This window comes from Hemicordylus capensis, chromosome 1 (assembly GCF_027244095.1).
Source record: "Hemicordylus capensis ecotype Gifberg chromosome 1, rHemCap1.1.pri, whole genome shotgun sequence".
NCBI lineage: Eukaryota > Metazoa > Chordata > Lepidosauria > Squamata > Cordylidae > Hemicordylus > Hemicordylus capensis.
In genome coordinates this window covers 416,114,784-416,135,169 of record NC_069657.1, presented here as the reverse complement: position 1 = coordinate 416,135,169, position 20,386 = coordinate 416,114,784, and the positions used below count along the sequence as shown (strand labels likewise).

Here is a 20,386-nt window from a genome sequence, read left to right as displayed (position 1 = left end):
TCAGAAGCATGACAAAAAGAAGGGCAGAAGACAAGAAAATAAGCCAAACAGACAGCATAGTCCTATGCATATTTACTCAGAAGTAATTTCCATTGAACTCAATGGAAATCACTCCTAGTATGTTCATTTAGGATTGCAGCCAAAATAAAATAAGAATTATAAACACTTTGTACACTCAAGAGCATCACAGAAAATCATCATCCTTTTTCTAAAGGTGGAGGGAAAAACTTTCCTGAAGTGACCAAAAGGATCAGAAGTTTCCTACTAGTCATCCCCTCTAGTCTTCTCCAAGAATTAGTTATTGCAGACTGATAATGCCATCACTGCTTAATAGGGAAGGTCAGATTATCCTCAAGTTACTGAACAGAATGAATATCTGTTCATGAATATTAAATATTAAATAACAGATTATTTATTCTTTTACTTTCAGGAAGGCATTCTGGTGCGGCAAGTGCTGGACTACTAACAGTACACCTCTACAGTGTTCGAAACAATTATATTGGATAAGAGCTGAGAGATTAGATATATGCCAGGGTGTGCGTGGAGAAGCAAGGATGTTGATTTTAGCATACCTAGTATAGACGTATACTAATGTTGGCATGATCACATGGCATATGTTCTTATGGAGCACAATTATCTCAAAAGCTGCAAGGATGCCTCTACCTCAAGAGAAGGCTGTTAAAACAACTTTGGATCTCCAGATGAAAGCTACTAACAACTACCTTGTAACACTTCAGAGATCAGACAAAAATTATTCTAGAAATCAACTTCACCATAGAATATAATGTGAATGGCAGGGGCATAGCTGGGGAGGGGGGGCCCATGTCTACCCCTCTCTCCAGCAGCCCTTTAGAATGAGGGAGATAATGAAGAAAATAGGGAGGGTTAGAGCTGAGCGGCCCTCTAGAGCTTGGGGACCCAGGTTCTTTGAACCCATCCGCTCAAATATAGCTACGCCCCTGGTGAATGGGACAAAGTAATTCTCTACATTAATAAGAGGTTTTCTTAGGCAGAAGTCTGAAACTTTCTTCATATCTACCATGCCTTTACTGAAGTGTAACCCATTCGGACTGAAAGGCAATTCATTTTCTGAGATATGTTTAGATAAAGAATGGTTTTTTTCCCTCTCTCTAGTGTGTATAAGCAGAAATTCCCTTCCTTTAAAGAAGAATACTGCCTTTAAGAGACAGACCTAATGAGCTTTCAAGATCCTCATAAATAAAGCAGATAAAAGGATAGTGGCCTCCTCTTCAGGGGCTTTAAGAAAAACCTCACTAAATTTCAGTTTTGCTAAAGATTTCCTACTTAAGCATCCAAAGTCCAATGTGCTTTGGAATAGATTACAGAAACTCTGCTCATCCTAACAATTCACTCACCTCTGTAACTGAGGACTCTGGGGCAGGCCAGACTCAGGAGTTGACAAGCTGGGTGGTCAGCCAAGGCACGCTGGGTGCTTCTGGTATTATGCTGAATGGGGCGGCAAGAGGGTATACAGTCGCCTGCACTAGCGATTCTGACAGCTACGCCGGCAGGGGAAACACGGCAGGGGAAGTAAGGATACCCTCCCTGCGCCTTAAAGCAACTCCCCCACCCTCCTGAGAGTGTACGGAGCTGGTTCTGTACACATCCCTACCCAGGATACTATCTACCCTAGAGTCAGTCCTGCTCTGAGATCTTAGAGAAAGTTAGTGAGAAAATAGACATGACATGGGAGACTTGTGGGTGGATCTCCCAACTTTTTTCTTTCACAGTCATGTTAAATATTTAATGTATTTTAAATATGTTAAAGCAGCCAAAACTGAATCAGATTTTGATTTGAACAGTGATGCTAGGAAAGAGGATGTTTAACCTTTTTGCCCTGCATTGTTTTCTCAGTCCCGACCAAGGGTGTGCGAGCCGCCTCGTTCTGAGCCAGGCTCAGTGTCGAGCTGGCTCGGCTCAATGAGTTTAGGGTTGAAGCGGACTGGCCTCGGGCAGTCTGAGTTCAAGGCAAACCGGACCCGGTTCAAACTGAGCCAGCTTGGAGCTATACGGATTAAAGGGAATCCAGTGAGGATTTCCCTTTACCATACAGGCAGGGTGGTGCTTTCCTATGTATCGAGGGGGGAAGGAAGGGAGTAAAAATATACTTAATCTGGGGGGGGTGTTGGCAATGGCCTCCCCCTGAGTAGCCCAGGCCAGTTTGGGCCTCTGCGGTTTGGGTCTCTCCATGCATGCACAGAGACCATTTTAGCGACCTCAATGCCTGCAAACCAGCCCGGGCTGCTCAAAGGGAGACCGGTGGGGGAGAGCTGCAGCCACCATGGCTCATACTTGTAAGTATATTTTTACTCTCCCTGCCCCTCATTGGTTTTCCCTTCACCAACATAGCTTCAAGCCGGTTGCGCCTGCTCAGTTCAAACTCAAACTGTTTCCAGCTCAACCAGGCCAAAACCAAGCTGGGCTGGCTCAAATCCCGTCTGGATCCAAGCTGAACCAACAAATCTGGTTCCATGCACACCCCTACCCCCAACCATCTGCTATTTACCATGCCAGGAGAAAATGCAGGCACAATACAAGTTTATATAGATCTTCTGCTGTAAGTTAAAAAAAATTAAACTCAAGACAATCAGTCATGTGTTTTTCACATCAGAAATATTTTGGTCCTTAGTGGGCCTAGGTTTTCAGGGTGATAGCACATTTTGAAGCCTGTAGGCAAACTTTCTACCTCTCCATTTAAAAACAAAACAAGAGCAGTAGAATAATGGCCCGAGAGAAGGATCCGTACTGATCACTGTCACCAGCCTAAGCTCCACACGGATCATACCACTAGATGACTGCAGAAAACCTGCCACATGGAGGAAGAAAATGCCCATGCACATCAGACCTAACACAATGACTTTCTATTTCTACTGGCCAAATATGCTAAGCAGTACTGCCTGTTTGAAAAGGTGTCACATTCAAGCATGCTTTTTATGTTCAAGTTCATCTAAAGCTTCCATTAAGGTTTTTGTACTGTGGTTTTGTAGTATGAAACAAATTAGATTTTCCACGAGTAAGAAGCCCTATGCACATCTGAATAAAAAAGCCAAATCCTGTATCTCTTAGTGAAGCAAAATCCCAGCTGAATTAGACAGGAATTTTTCCAGAGTAAGACTAAAGGCAGCAGGCTTTGGCTCACAGGATCACAATGTCTGCCAAAGCAACCACACAGAATGAGGTTTATTCTTAGTAAGTATAATCCAATAAGAATATGTCTGTAGGTGTGTGATAGGCCTAATTTTTCCCTGCCATTTCTCTGTCAGCCCATGTTCTTTTGAGTACAGCAGTTGAGGGGAAACTGGTTGCCTCAGAGAAAGTGTGTTTCACTTTCTGAATTGAAGAACAAATTATATTTCACTGCAAACGGCACTTTAAAGCAATTGCTTAGGACACATCATTGTCTGTTGGGACAATTCAATATGGATTCCACTGGATAAAAAGAGAAATGTCACAGTACACAATAATGGCATCTAATTTGCCTGAACTGTAAAAAGTGATAACATTTCATTCCTTTCTCAACAATGCAAAATAAGTATGTTTGTTTGTTTGTTTAAAGGATTTATGTCACACCTGTCTTGGTAAAACAAGGACAGCTTCATAAAGTTAGACTCACAAATTTGATATTAGGTGGACAAGGATTTCTGAGTAGCCTTGGGGTTTAAACCCCAAAGAGGACACATATCATCTCTCTTACACTTCTAAATAATGTCCAAAATGAAAATGTGTGATCTTCCATGTGTAGAGTCAGATGAGCTAGTTCCATATAACCCTCCCCACCTCCTGGGTGATACATGGATTGCATTAGATATTAGTCAGAAGTGTAGAAAGAGCATTTATAAGTTACTATTTATTCAGACTTTTGATTTGGAGGACAAGGTATTATCAAAACTTGCTTTAAAGTCACAGGGATTTGTGACTGCCTGTGTTTGTTCTTCATATCGGAGGGCTGCATCGCCTCTCTGATATGCTAGTTTCATTGACTTCAGTTGACTTGGCATTTAGATCCTGAAATATCTGTTGTACTGTCTGGAATGAGTGTAAAGAAATCCACAAAAATAAAACACAGAAATAGTCAAAGGAGGGCAATCAGAAGGGTTTTATGTAAATGTGATACACCAGTGGTTTCTGGGTCCAGTTCAAAGTACTAGTTCTGATCCTTAGTCCCAAATGGTGTTAATCCTGTGTATTTAAAAGAAATGCCTGCTTCCATTCTTGAAGGTACATGCACTGTGAGAGTTGAACTTTTTCTCTACTAGCACCTTCTCTTTAGAAACTAGATGCACACTAATCATGTTGTTTGGCCCTGTGATTTTGTTTTTGTTTATTTAAGAGCCGCTGTGGTGGTGGGGGCAGCAATGGTGAGTATGGTGTATCGAGTATGGTGAGGAGGATGGGGGACTTTAAACCGTTGACTGTGCAATGGTCTTGATATGGATCAGGAGCCCTGTTGCTATTTGCCCTGGGAGAGAATCTCCCATTGGTGCCTGGTGGCTGCTATTTGTAAGTAAGTAAGTAAATGTTCATTCTGCTTTTTCAGGAGGTTGGCTAAATTCTGTTTATTCAGAAAGGCATGTAGGTCACTGGGAAGCAAATGATATTCATTTTATTTAGTTCTGCTTAGGACTAAATAAATTGCCAGCTGGTAAAAACTAGATTTCTATTATTTCAGTGTTGTATTCTTACTTATTTTAATTAATTAATTGTAAGCCACCACAGGGCCTTTCAGGGCAAGTAATGCAGCATAGACATTTTAGAAATAAACCCAGCCAAATAAGTGCTCAACTTGAATGTATCTTGAACAGATCGTCACATAGTGACAAGCGGCCACTCATCAATGTGATTTTTTTCTCAGAGATTCCCACCCCTGTCACCCCCAACCCCCAATTTCATTTTCACACTGATTGGTTGTTCCTTGCAGACTGCACTTTTCATTCACTCATTCAATATAAATATTGCCCTTCCTAAAGTGGCTCAGGGCAGTTTACATGTTGCATCTAGTGATAATATATTTTACTTGCAGTTTTTAACCATGTTTGTGGAAAGCTATGTAAAGACTGGATCAGCCTTACCTTCTTTCAGCATGCCGACTTTTAGACACTTCATAAAGCGACAGGCTTGGCAGGACTTGCGTCTGCGCTTTGTAATTTCACATTCATTTGTTGCTGGGCAGCTGTATTCTATGTTACCTGGAACAGTCAGGGGGGAAAGAAGCCATTGAAAAATGTTGGCTATCAGATACTCCTAGGTGTCACAGGAGAAGCATCTTTACTGGCAAAAGCAGATACTTGCAATCTTGTGTTTGCATTGCATCAGCCATTAGACTGATCAACCATTAGAAATAATTGCAGATATTTTGTAAATATTAATTATTATTAGAAGTAATATCACATTTAGAGGTTCACACTGTTCTTTGCACTCCAAATAAAAGAGGAAAATGACAAAAATGCTATATTTATAATGTTGTGTCCTGATGAGTCCATAACTTCAGCAGACTCTGATTGGTACTGTCTTCATGTCCAAGGACAGTGTTATTCATTGTAATGTCTAGGGGGCAGTGGCAGCTCCCATCAACCCTAAGTGCAGCTTCCTGACTGTTCATTGGACTTTTGTGAAGCTTAAGCCAAAGCTGAATACTCTGCACAGTCTACCCTGCACAATGTGGAGACAACCATTCTCACCATGCAGAGCTGCACTTTGCCCAGTGATTTGGGGGGGGGTGTCCTTTAAGGGAAATAGGGCCCTTTTGAGAAACTGCACCAGATTGGAATGCATGCACAGAGTGCTGGGTAATGTAATCCTTCCCAATTCTTGAGTTCTTAAGACAGGGCTCTGTCTATTTTAAAGGGCCTCCCAGCACTGAGAAAAAAGCAGTACTGCATGGAGGTCAGCACCAGTATTCCCAAATGTTGTTGACTACAACTCCCAGAATCCCCAGCTGCAATGGCTTTTGCTTGAGGTTTATGGGAGTTGTAGTCGTCAACATCTAGGAATCCCTGTTAGAGGGAACACTGGTCAGCACAGTGGGAAATGCTTCTCACACTGAAGGTTTTTTGTCAACGTGTACCCCACTTGAAAAATAGTTAAGATCATTGTCCTTGGGTATGGTCTGTGGGTACTTAAAGAGCAGCCTAATCAAAAACAACCAATAAAAATTCATATTTTATAGATGAAGAACACTGAGGGAGAGAGCACAAAACCAGCCATGGCAGAAATTTTTTTACTAGAAATTTTACTGATAGATAGATAGATAGATAGATAGATAGATTGATTGATTGATTGATTGATTGATTTAATGAAAGGTGGTACAGAAATCTAACAATCTCAAGGCAATTAACAAAACATTTAAAACAATATAAAACTATAAAACAGTTACACAATAAAATATTAAACTGGAATATAAGAATACAAACCTAATAAAAAAAATTAAAGTACACAATGAGACCATAAAATACAGAGCAGCCGCAGCAACACTCATATAAAAGCCTAGGTAAAAAGCCAAGATTTCACTTGCTTTCTAAAAACTGTGATGGAGACTACGGAGCAGATACCCAGCCTTCCAAAGCCTTCCTGACCTACTTCCTCTTGTTCAGCCATTGGGAATCAGAAGCCTTGCCAACATACTGCAAATCATCCAGACATCTACCAGTAGATTCTGTTTTGCCCACCCTACCCTATACCATTTCTCAACAGTCCCAGAAATTCTGGAACTGTTGTGGCACATGTCATACATTATCCAAATTGTTTTATTTTAGTAGAAAATTGAGATGCCAGTATACTATAAAGGACAGGTTGGTACAGAGAGGCAAGGGTTCAAATGATGAATCACCCACGAAGCTCTCTAGGTGCCCTTAGGCCACTCACTAGCTCTCAGCCAAACCTAATGAACTTCCTTGGGCTGCTGTGAACATAAAAGGAGATAACCCATTGTAAACCACCTTAGAATTTGGGAGAAAGAGTCCAGTGCAGATGTGTAATATTCATGATCACACTGGGCACTTTCTAGATTTCTAATAACATGGAGCCCTGACAAGGATTCCAAGGGACCAGAAATGATGCTATTGTTTCAGAAAACCTATCCACCAAAACTCTATCAGGCAATTGAGAGGGGTGGAGGGAAAATATCTTAAATATTTCCAACAGCACCATGGGGAGTACTATTATACTTCAATCTCTCCAGGAAGCACAGGATTGGTGCAAAAGAAGATGTGGGCTAATGTTAGCACTATGTGCATGTGTGCAGCTCTGTATGGGCATGACAAGAAAAATGAAAAAAATCATTAGAGGAAGTCGAGAAAGGATTCTTCCATGCCTCTTTACTTTCATCAGATTTATCTGTGTAAGCAAATTTTAGACTGAAACAGGTTACAAGGTTGTTTTCTTTGGATAAGAAATATATACCTATATAGTGTATAAAGCTATATTGAGTGTTTTTACGTATTCTAATGGACTAAAACGACGTGGGAAAGGTTACGTTCACTTGCCTTCTTGTCACTGCAGTGAAGAGTTAGATACACAGAAGATAGGTCTCTATTCATTAACTCAGAGATTCTCAAACTTGGATCCCCAGACATTATTGGACTACAACTCCCATCATTTCCAACCAAAATGACCAAATGTGAGAACCTCTGAGTTAACTCATTGATCAAGATACCTCTGCTTTAGAAAAAAGAAAAAAAATATTTTTGATCTTATTTATTTGGGGTAGGTGGAATTTAGAACATACATTCAGGTGTTTTAGTTTAAAAATAAGATCTGGTGGCAGGCATTATAGAGGTTTATAGAAATGTGCACGGTGTGGGAAAGGGTTTAGAGAGACATCTTCTCTATTGCAATACTTGAACTTTGGGTCATCCAAGGAAATTGACTGGCGATAGATTCCATTCCATTGCCACTACCGCCACCCATGGCTGCAATTTTAATGGCAAAAAAATCAAGCGCAAATGTCACATTTAGCATCACTTCTGGTTTGACCCTTATACTGTATGGCTTTAAACAGGGATTCAACAAATTAATGAACAACAGGTTTATCAGCGTTTTTTAGGGATGTGCCGAACCTGTTTGAAGGCCCTTTTACAGGTCTCCGAACAGGTTTGAGCACTGGTGGTTCGAGGGGTCGAAGGCGGATGGGACAACTTTAAGGATGGGGGAGGGTGCACTTATCCCCTCCCTCCCCTTTCCCTCCACTGGCACTCGCTTGAAAACCGGTCCGGCAGGGCAGCAGCATACCTCTCTGCCGTCCCGTCTGCTCTTCGGACCAGAAGTAGACGGAAGTAGCTCGCATGCGCACTCCCTCAAGCTACTTCCGCCTACTTCCGGTCCAAAGATCGGACGGGGCAGCAGGGAGGTACGCTGTCATCCCGCTGGACCGGTTTTCAAGTGAAAGCAGAGGGAGGGGTAAGTGCACCCTCCCTTACCCTTAAAGTTGTCCCACCCCCGCCTTCAAACCAGCCCCCGCCGGTTCTGTGCACACCCCTAGTGGCTATTAGCCATGATGACTAAGTGGGACATCTATAACCAGTGGCAACATGCTACTAAATTCCAGTTGTTGGAGACCAACAGCAACCGAGGGCTATTGCCTCGATGTCCTGGTTTGGGGGGCTTCCTGGAAGCAATTGGTTGATCACTGTGGAAAACAGGGTGCTGCACTAAATGGACTGGTGATCCACAGGGCTCTTCCTAAGCTCTTAATTTATGTAACATCACATGGGGGAAATATGTAATCCTTGTAACATAAGCACAGATCTATTTGTTGGATATGTGTGTTTGAATATCCTGATATTCACAGCTAGTTCAATACGATGGGAGCAAAGGCAGTAATTCATGGAAAGAGAAGGACTTTTACATAAAAATGTCTTTCCCCATCAGCGCTGCCCCATCTCACTTTAAAGGTGTTTTGTTACTTTCTAACCCTTTCCCCCTGTGATTAAGTGCATTAGTATCTTAATGAAAATGCATTCTGTTTATTGCTCTCTTGGGAAGTGGGAGGTCATCACACCAAATGCATAAATTGTCATCAGAGACAGTCCAGGCATAATTGCAATTTTGCTGCTCCATGTTTGCTGCACTCAGAGTCCATGGAAGTCCCCTGAAACATGCACAGATTCTAGTAATTAGCATAGAGTCTGCCTGGGACCACAGCATTGATGAAATATTTCAGAGTTAATCACACTTTGTAAACACTGATTTATATTGACTACCTTTCTCCAGACTGATGTCTCCTCATTAAATATCACATTAGCAGATTGCAGGATTGTACAAAGACTCAAATGCTCTGCAACTGCTAACTCAATGAGGAATAATATGTACGCCACTTATATCTATTGCAAAAATGGTTACATATTTATAATAGAGGGCTTGCATGTTGTAACGTATAAAAGATGAATCCGTCAGAAACAGTGTGCTAAATTAGCATTCTGACTCAGTGCACATAGGGCAGAAATTATGATCTTTGGCACATGCTTATTTATGCTGCACAAATAAAACAGCCGGAATCTACCATAGAGGCAGAAGAGGCAGCCACCTGGAGCCACACAATTCAAGGGAAGCTGTCATTCTGGAAACAGCAAACAAGCTTGGGCTCGTGTGGTAAGCCTTCTAGTAAGGCTGCCTTAAACTAGAGAATGCACTCAGAATCCTCTTTGATTTTGCAGTGGGTTCTGGGTATATTCTAAGAACACATGAAATGTCAATCACTATGGTCAGTGTCTGCTAGGATCTTACACTGCTTATAGCACAGGCAATTTTTTAGTCAACTAGGAGTGCACCATCGCTGGGTGCACCTTCCCACCTAAGACAGCAAGAACTCTCAAAACAGTTTACATAGGAAAAGAAATATGAAAATGGTTCCTTGTCTCAATCAGGCCCACAATCTAAAAAGAAGTACATGGGATGTACTAGCAAGAGCTGCTGGAGAGATACTATGGTCAAGTTCAGGCAACATGCAGAACTGCAGTTAGTGATAGGCTCTGCATAACATCCCTGAAAATGTGTACTCCCCACTCCCATCTTCAAGCTAGTTCCTATTTTGGTTAAAGACAGACAAGATTGGTCATGTCACCTGAACCCACCTGTCTCAGCTTATTCTAACTCACTTGCTTCAAACAGGCTGATATCCGTAGTCCTCTTCCTCACCCACCATCATGGATACAGTGTTCACCTCTTCAGACAAACACCAACATATATCCACAAGTCAATGGCCCATATTCTTTTAAAGTGCCCACTTTACCAGGATGTAAGACAGCAATTAATTAATCCCCTGCTAAATAATCTGAAGGGAAAAACCGGGGATTTCCTCGTAAAGTATTTATTAGCTGATGAAGATTCATAATTTCCAGAATAGTTGCTAAGTACTGTTATGTGGTTTTTAAAATAAGAGTCTCAAAGTTATGAGTGTATTTTAAAATTGCCATTTTTAGATATATGTATATGCTTATTGTAAGGATATTATGCTATTTTATGTCATTTACCATTGTATCTCTCTCTTTTGGTCATTGACCGTAAATAAAATAATCTGAATCTGAAAATCTATCCACGAGCGGTGCGGAGGATGTGATGAGCAATGGGTTGGAGAGGGACTTCCGACCTGTTTTTGCCATGTGTGGGCATGCATCATGCCATTTTGCCAAGTGTTGGAAGAGAGCTTGTAACTCATTTCAAACCTTGGGTACAGATCTCAGGTTATTTGAAGGAACAGCTCTCCCCCTGCCAAGTATTTGAGAGCCACCGCGTAAAAGGTACCTCTTTGCTTACTTAGCATGCAAAGGTTTCACATTAGCATTTGCTTAAAGAAGGCAGGGAGAAAGGACTATAACGCAAAACTTGAATATTTTACTTATTTCTGGAACAGAAAAAGATATAAGAGTGTTTTTAGGGAACTCTGGCAAAAACTATCACACCCAGGTTTTAGCTAGTATACCAGCTTTTCACATGCTGCACAAACAAGTATTTGTGGTATAGTGACCAATCTTGCCTATGGACATAAGCAGAGATCACACATACCAATCAATCCACATAATTCACATTCTAACCGTCTTTGAAGAACACTTTCAGTGTTCTGAACACAGAAATCAATGAATGGTGGATTCACACATAACCATCGAACACAAATGTATTTCTGGGCCAACATAACATATTTGTCAGAGGAAAGGGGATGGATGGAGCTCCCATAACAGGGAAGAAGAGCCTGTTTTGAACTTTGAGTTTTAAAAAGCCATTTCAATTCGAAATGTTATGAACGCCATTTTGGACGCCTGTTTTTCCTTTGCCGATTGGTTTTCTAGCACTAACTTCCGATTGTCTTGCAATCTCCTGGCTTCTTAGCTGGCTTGTTATCATACAAATCAAATGTTGTCATGAGCAACTGTGCACCCATAGGCTGGGAAGATAAGGGAGAGTGTTTTAAAATGTACTAAAAAGGGACTGGGAGGCACAGAGAGCCATTATAGTGTGCCTCTCTTGAAGAGGATACATCAGGAGAGAAGGAAGAATCAGACTGCAGTAGCAGACTAGTGGTGGTGGCCTGGGCCTGCCTGGTAGGGATGTGCAAATGTGTTCAACATCAAACCGGTTTGGATTGACTGTTCGGGGTTGAACCAAACCACCCCGTTCAGACCGAACCCCACTGGGGGTTCACGACCCCCCTCCATGTTTTTTAATCACTTACCCCCTCTGGGGGACTTCCTCTAGGTGGTGGTGGGGTCTGTGGGGGTTCCCCCTCCCCTCACTGGCCTCCTTGCTCTTCGGCCCATTTGGGCCACACAGAGACCCATTGCACAGGTACGGCAGCCTCCAAAATGGCCACTGCACCAGAGGGGGAAGGCCCAAAGAGGCTGAATAGTCGGCTGAAACCCCAACCCCCCACCTAGAGGAAGTCCCCCAGAGGGAGTAAGAGATAATTTTTTAAAAAAAATTCACAAACCCCTCCCCCCGCATCAAACCAAAGTGGGGGGGGATCGAGGGGGTGCTGGACTGAACTGCCCCTGTTTGGACTCGAACCGAACCAGTCCAGCTAGTTCTGTGCACACCCCTACTGCCTGGCCTAGTGGAGAGAGAAACAGAGTGTCTGCTGGCTTCTCTCTCCCTCTCTCTCTCTCTCTCTCTCTCTCTCTCTTTCACTTTTGCAGTTCTAACAAATGACTTTTCTCCCATCTATTTCCCGCCCCCTTATTGTACCAGTAGCTATAGCTGGATGCTGCTGCGGATTTGGTTTGTCTTTTGTGGATTTTTGCTTCTTGTATTCAGCCCCCAGTGGCTTTAATAACTGGGGTACTGTGCTGACTGGGTCCCCCCACTTTTGCAGCCCCAAGCTGCATCTTTGCTGCTGCTGTATGCCTAGAATGGTCTTCATTTGTTTATTTTTGCAGGCTGGTGTGTTCTGTTTGGTGCCCAGCCTGCCAGGCTCTCTCTGTTTCCCTGGTGTGTCCCCCCGCCTCTACTTTTTATCTTTTTATTTTTGGGGTGCCCTACCCCCAGCTATTGAGTCCCAGTGTCTGCTCAACCCGAGTGTCTCTGAGAGCAGCACTTGGCCAGACTCCAGCAGAAGATGGTGGAAAATAAACCCGCACCCCCAGTCAGGTTAGAGTTCTTTAAATAGGGCCTAGTTTGTGGAAGGGATTAGGTACTAGGTAGGGCTGTAGGACAGAAGGGGTGGGTTAAGAGAGGCCACAGTAATCCCCTTTCCCTTCCCTTAGACTGACCCCATTGTTGCTTGTTCCACTTCTAGCTTCTGTGTGTGCACTACAGTGCTATATGTGGCACACACAGCATAAATAGACCACCCTGACACCACATCCCTTTTAAAAAACCTGCCTTTAAAAGGTGCTGCTTCTCTCCCACCCCCACCCCCATTAGAGTTAGGGCTCGAATTTTAATCACAAGATGCCCAGGAGGGTGCAAGGAGAGGCAGGTGCAGAGGGTCAGAGGAAGAGGTGAGGCTGGCCATGGTGGGCAATGGCATGAGGTACCTACTCCCCAAGTTGTCCCCACGGCTGTGGCTGCGTGCAGGCTCACCTTTCCAGAGCAACGTGATCCTACAGCGCAGCCGCCAGTGGCAGCTGAGCTAGAACTGTGGGGAAGGCCTGTTTTAGGGAAACCCCAATTCGACACTGGCGATGCGGAAGCACCTGCAAACAGTGTTTGCCAGTGGCCCCTGCTCTTGCTGGCAGCAATAGGCCAGGTATGCTCTCAGTTAGCATTAAGGCACCTGCTCCCAGGCAGGGGAAGTTGCCTGCACAGTGAGTGCAGTCGGTGGGCAAACAGTCTGATCACCTCATCTCATTACCCAGGCCATTGCCAAGATGATCATTTTGGACAGACAGCCATTCCAGGTGGTGAACACTGGCTTCCGCCAGCTGCTCCTACTGCTTGCCCCCAGACTATAAGAAGCCCTCACACACCACCTTCAGCAGGCGAGTGGGTGCCCTCCCTGTACCAGGGATACGAAGAGGTCTTGTTTGGTCTGCTGCACGCAGCAGATATGTGATCTGTGGACCAGCGACAGTGGGCTGCATGTTCCTTTCCCATCCCTCACAGTGCACTGGTGGGGGCAGAAGTGCAAGGGGACATCTGGCTACTGGTGGCGTGGTCAGCCCCTCCCATACAGCAAAGCCCAGGTGGGCTCTATTGCACGTGGAGGTGCTGGACACTAACCACATGGCAGATGAACTGTTGATTGCCATGGATGGTTGTCCAGCAGCCAAACCTTCACCGAGGGTTCATGGGGATCAACAATGGTCTGAGCATAGTGAGGGCAGACAAGTGGCTTCAGTTTGTGTCCATCCGTTGTGTGGCAAACAATCTGAACCTGGCCATGCGCAATGCGCTTGGCCTTTCTGGGGCTGGCAAGACATCCTCACTGAAGACACTGAGCTCCAGTCTGCTGTTGCCATGGCTGCTAATGTGAACAGGTGCCCAGGATAGCAGCTGACTTCCACCAAAGTGAAAAGGTTAGGTGGATGCTCAAGAAGAGGCAGCTTGAGCTTGGCCTACCTGAATAGCTCAGGATGTTCTGACCTGGTAGAACACCCCCTTTATCTTGCTCCAGCGCCTACAGGAGCAAGAGCTGTTCATCCACACCCTGGCAAGGAGGTGTAGCTTGGAATTGTGTAACCTATCCACCCAGGACTGGGCACTCATTTCCAAAATTGTCTTGACACTCAAACTGTTCTTTGGTGCCATGAACTGTTTGTGTGCCGAGATAGCAACACTGAGCCAAGCTTTGCCTGCCACTGTTCTCCTCAATGAGACAGACAATGGGTGAATTCCAGTCCACATTGAACACTGAGGAAGCAATCGCCTTGGCAGGTTGGCTGAGGACTGGAGAGGTGGATCGGCACAGGACACCCTTGGGAGATTTGGCAGAGCACGTTTTGTCCTGCCTATGTGACCCAAGGATGAAGGGCAAAGCTGTCAACCTATGGGGGTTTCAGGGAAAGGTTAACAATTTGTTAAAGATTACCTGGTTGGCCATTTCTTTTGTGGGTTGGGTGGTAGGTAACACCCATGGCCTACCACCCAACCCACTTTCGTGTCCCTAGGAGCTACCCATGGGGAACAATGGGGTGTTTCAAGTTTTCCCATTGTTCACTATGGCTGAAACACTCAAAACGTTTCAAATTTTGTTACATCAAAACAACCAGGTCGACCGCTGTTTCAATGAAACGTTTAGGCTGTCTGTGTTTTGTTTCAAGCTCAAAACAAAAAACACAAAATCTGTTTCATGCACATCCCTAGTAAGTGGTCTTTAGATCTTGTCTTCAAGAAAGTTGTGACACGTAAACACTATTTCAAAGAAGCCAGGAATGACTATCCTGCTCTGCCACTCCCGACACATTGTACTATTTTAGTGTATTTTCAAATAAAATCAAACATTTTTCTGTTCTGAAGATCCTTCACTTATCTACATAAGAGTATGTTGCTAATAAAAAGTGAAAGAGAACCATTTTAAAGTTCTGCTCTAACCAATGTCTGTTTTACAATGTAGGTTTACAAAGATAAGAAAAGCAAAAGGTACTTTTAGTTGCTCTACTATGGAAATGATCTCAGTTTTACACATTTCTATCCTGCTCTTCCTCCAAGGAGCCCAGAGAAGTGTACGTGAGATGGGGTTTATCCTTACAAACATTCTGTGAGGTAGGTGAGGCTAAGAAATAAGTGACTGGCCCAAAGTTACCCAGTGAGTTTCATGGCTGAACAGGGATTTGAACTCGGGCCTCTCTGGTCCTAATCCAACCATTTAACCTCTACACCAAGCAAGCAAAGCTCAAACCTCATACTTGACAAAAACCACAAGGTTTTATTGTCCATGCTGATGTCTGGCAAGTTGCCACATGCAAGGTTTGATTTCCCCATTTTCTGAACAGATATAACTTTATTTTCCTTACAAAACTCCTATGCAGCTAGTTGGTTAAATTTTGCAGAGGTGAGCAACTGCCAGTTGGACAGCTGTTTGCCAACCATTAACCCAAGACTGTCCACATACTTCTGTTTTCTATAGTTTATATTTGATAGAATTATGAGAATAGTTTAGCACAATTCTGCTCTTTTAACATTTTAGTAAACTGAGATAACTCAGTTCTAAATAACTCAAAGCTTCCATCTAGCCAAAGTGAAATACAACTGGGTCCTACCAATTTCAGTGCAAATTTTATGCATGTGCTAAAAGCTCTCCTGTTGAAATCAATGGGATTTAAAAGGCATATCACTGAATTAAAAAACAGAGTTGAAGTGTAGATCTTAACTGAAATCCTATAAACCCAGTAATTTGTGTGCATAGGGAAGTCTTCTCTAACCACTGGGCTGTCTGTCTTAAATTCCTTATTTCACTTACCACAATTCTGATATACATCACATTTTCAATTTGGTAAGTCTACATGGATCTCTGTCTTGTTAATATTTTTTGAAAAATATTCAACTCACGGGCCACTGCAAGGTCAACACACCTGAAACTTGGAAGACTGCTTAACTCACAGTGGCCTAGGAGGTAATATGTGATCTCAACAGCAGCGATTAACAAAACACAGATCAGCGCAGATTGCTACACCAAAGTGACTACAGAATATTGGCCCCAACTTGGGGTAAAAGAAAACCAGGAATATTAATGCACCCTTAAAATTAGGATTTAATTTGTATTTCGGCAATAGTTAAGTGTGGACAGCTTTTGAAATTTGAAAGTGGGCGGGGAAGAAATTCCACAGCTGACTGAAGTAGACTATCAGATGAAGGAACACAAAGGTTCATATTCATGTAGGTTCAGCATCAGGGGCTGTCATCAGTGGGCAGCTGCCTAGGGCCCAGGGATCTCAGGAGGGACTACTGTTGATCCCAGATACTACCTCTGTGCTCAGAAGCGTGGTGGTGGTGGTGGTGGTGGAGGAGGAGTTACTCTCTTATAGCTTCTGATGGGAAGTTTGCCAAGGGTTTGTGAAAACCTGGAGCTGGCTCCGTAATTCTGTCTACTATTTCCTTGAAGGAAATCTTTATTTCCCCCTATGTCGCACAATCAATCAAAAGGTATGTTGAACTAAATACATGCTGCTGCAAGCACCCCTTATGCTATTACATCAAGTCCCATGATGCTGTAGAGATCAAGGTTTTCTGCTACTGCTGTTTTCCTTTATTAAATTAAAAACTATAAAGGTAAAGTGTGTTGTCAAGTTGATTTCGACTCCTGGCGCCCACAGAGCCCTGTGGTTTTCTTTTGGCAGAATATAGGAGGGGTTTACCATTGCCTCCTCCTACGCAGTATGAGATGATGCCTTTCAGCATTTTCCTATATCGCTGCTGCCCGATATAGGTGTTTGGGAAACATACCAATGGTGATTTGAACCGGCAACCTTCTGCCTGTTAGGCAAGAATTTCCCCTCTACGCCACTTTAGAGGCATCAAAAATACTTTAGCAGAAACTTAGTAAAATCTACCTGCAAGTTTTCAATCTGCATAGGTACGGAGGGAGTTGTGTACATATGATATGGCTTTATGGGACTGCTTTGTGCTTACAGAGGGAACATCTCAGGAAAAAAAAGAATCTTTGCTAAACTAGACACAATGCTAGAGGGCAAAGTGGGGGGCTATGGGGCAAACTTGAGAATGCCCAGTTCTGTCAATATATGGAGAAGAAACTGTGTTATGCAAGAAACAAGATCAGCCTGGCAGCTCAAGGCTTGCAACTGGGCTGACAAGAATGATAGAACAACTTATAATATCTCCTGGCTGGTTTTCAGAAAAGATTGGGCTCCAGTTACTTATTTCAAAGGCTTTTGTACAATTAGTTTGCAGGCACTATCATTTTCTCACTTACGACTTAATCCAACCCTGCATCTAGCTGGCTGAGAGAATAACAGGGTATATGTAAAGCCCTTGCCTGGAGTGCCAGGGCATAATTTGTATATTCCTTTCAGTAGCGTAATGGACTTTTACAGTTTGGCAGTTAAAGGGCTGAATAACGTAAAGTAGTGTGACGTTTCAAAACAAAAATATATGCCAAAGCCTCACTTCAAACAGACGCGGCTTTGCATTGTGATAATGCACTGAGATTCGCGGCAGGCTGGAGTTACTGTACTTGTGCCGCATACCCAGGAATGTTTATTTTTAGTGTTCGTGTGGGTTTTCTGGCAATGGTTTTCATTATACAAAGAAGGCCAAATAGCATGCAAATGAAATGGCTCAGGGTGCTACAAGTGAGATGTCAATCTTGAAAAAGGAAAAACCCAAACACTTTAAAACCATAGAGTCAAGTTTAAGGTAGGAAACTAGAGCATTTTAAAAGCATGTGATAGATAACCTGTCTTTCTATAAAATGCCCCAATTCATAAAACCTCTTCGTGTGATAATGGCAAGGCTGTCACCCATGGATGTCCGCAGGACTCTTTCGGTGGGTGGGGAGCAAAGGCTGCAATCCTATACCCACTCGCCTGGGAATAAGCTCCATTGTATTCACTGTGACTGACTCAATCGAGGGGGGGGGGACGCCCCCTCTCCCCCCCACATCCTTGACATCCATTCCTTCATGCACTCTCATACACAGAAAGGTGGCACAAACTCAAGAGAGTCCATTTGTGGGATAGTCCTAGAAATAAATAAATCCTTTGTGCATCCATGCAGATAGCAAATAAAGGCAGATCCAGTGTGCAAAAGTAATAGGGGAGGACGGATAACAATAAAACTCCAATATAGCCAAGGTAGTGCAGGGCAAAAAAAAGAAAACGCTCCTCACAAAATAGACCCCTCCCTCCCAGAAAGTAATCACAAGCCATGACAGGCAAGCTATGATGTCACAAAGAAGTGTTAATTATGAGATAACACAATCCAGTGGCGTAGCAAAGTCAATAAATGAACACAAGGCTGCCCTAAGCCATGCTGCCCTTGAATCCCACCCACCCCCAGCGACCAGTGGCTGATTAATGCATAGGCAATATAGGCACTTGCCTATGGTGGAACATTTTGAGGGGTGCCATGTTTTGAGAGTGGTGTGCAAGTAAAGAGCTTGCGTTGGGGGAAAGTTAAACCTTCCTTCTCTACCTTTTAAAAACTGCCACTGCGCATCAGGATGGTGGCAGGATGGTGGTGATGTGGCAAGGATGGCAGTGAGAGCTCCTCCCACAGGTCCACCTGCCTCCCAAATGACATGGGCCATTTCCAGCCCATTTCAGGGCTCTCTGCGCATGGGAAAAATATTTAACTCCCTGCACAAGCCCTTTACTTTTAAAGGAGAATCCTTGCTGGGTACAAGTATAGCCATTGAACCCCTCGAGCCGGGGCAACAAATCTTTGCCTACGGGCAGCAAAAAGCTTAATCCACCCCAGACCGTGACTTGGCAGCTGGTTCTCCCAGTGGTAAGGAGCTGAAATGGCTGGTTTTCCTCACTGGAGCTTCCATTTAGCTTCCTACCAGTGAAGGAGCCAGCAACAGAGGGTGCACATGCACTCCGATGCCTAACACACAGGGCACAGGCACCCGCTTCATTTCTCAGCAGGCTCACACAGTGGTAAGGGGTTTCATGGCTTCTCTCCTTTACCTGAGCGAGACAGCAAAGAGCAATAGGAAGGTGGCAAGTAGCGGGAGTGGGAAGAGGGCAAGTGGCCATTGGCAGCTCTGTTTTTTAGGGTGACAGTGGGAGACATGTGTTCTTAGAACACGTCCACCAAATTATAGTTATACCCCCAATGCTATGGAACTACAAAGCATAAGATGGTACAATCATACTTTAGAACTAACAAATGTCCCAGTTTTCTGTGCAATTGTCAGGGTCTGTCAGCACTTGGACTGGAGCCTCCTTGTTCACACACATTGGTGCCCTATGAGATAAAGGACGAGGCTGCAGAAAAAGAGGTGGTATGTCCTCCTAGGCTCCAGCATGGATTTATCCTCAGACAGCTTATTGGCCTGTCTTTACCTGGCGTGGCTATAAATATGTTTGCTGCTAAAAAGAAATTACCAGAAGAGATTAGGAAGACGTCTGGACTGAATGCGTATGTGGAAAAGTCTTCAGTAATTAGAGGATGAATGAGTGCATAATGTAAAGAAATTCAAACTTTTAAAAATGGGCCTGGGTAATGAAGGAGGGGACAATTGATTAGATAGATTGGAAATGCAGCTTAAAATTGGGATGTGGGAGAAAACTGGCTTAGAGGGAAAAGAAGGGCCTCAGGGCAACAAGGATTAACGTTGTTATGAGAAATGTGTCCAAATATAAGCAAGGAGCATTGTAAAAAGCTCAGTACCACATTCATGAGATATTAATGCATGTGAACTCCAAGAAATGAAGCACTAATAATGGCCAGTCATTGAGAAGACAGACACTGGATCCAGTGCAGATTGCATCAAGTCCTAATGTTATTTTCAGTGACGGATGGCATGAAAAATGAACTGGTGTGACATGCCCCAAGACAGAATGGGCATGGGAGTGGTGCCATTCTCTCTGTTATCCTTAGTGATGTTCCATTCCAGGACATTTAGCAAGGTGAAATTACTCCTGGCATACTAATACTCTGGGTATGGATACTTTTTGTTCCTTTCATGGCTGATCACTTTACCTTAAGAAAAAGCAAGGATGTTATTAAGAAAGTGTTTCACTGATTAAGACTTCAGATGCCTAGCAAGAAGCAAATGGCTAAGTTCAAAACAGATGCACAGGCCTAGAGATAATAATGGGGAAGAGCAGCGCTACTGTGAATTCTGTGCTATTAATAAACCATGCATCTTATTTCCAAAGTTTGTAATGAATTTCAAAGGGCCTGGCACAAGCTCTAACCTTGCCCAGTAATCAGAGAGGCCTTTCTGCATGGCCAAAGCATGCCCCTTGGCTGATACCCATGCAAGCTGATCTAGTACCAATAGTACAGTATTCCATATGTAATGGGGAAGGGT

General features: G+C 43.5%; 1 protein-coding gene across 11 annotated transcripts in view; it reads right to left on the bottom strand.

Moving 5' to 3' along the window:
- Positions 1-20,386, bottom strand: part of ESRRG (estrogen related receptor gamma) — a 767,139-nt gene that overhangs the window by 192,501 nt on the left and 554,252 nt on the right. For all 11 annotated transcript variants that reach the window (XM_053309067.1, XM_053309075.1, XM_053309085.1 and 8 more), the window contains one exon: positions 5,091-5,207. In XM_053309067.1, the coding sequence (XP_053165042.1) occupies positions 5,091-5,207 (117 nt within the window). The remainder of the gene's footprint in view (positions 1-5,090; positions 5,208-20,386) is intronic.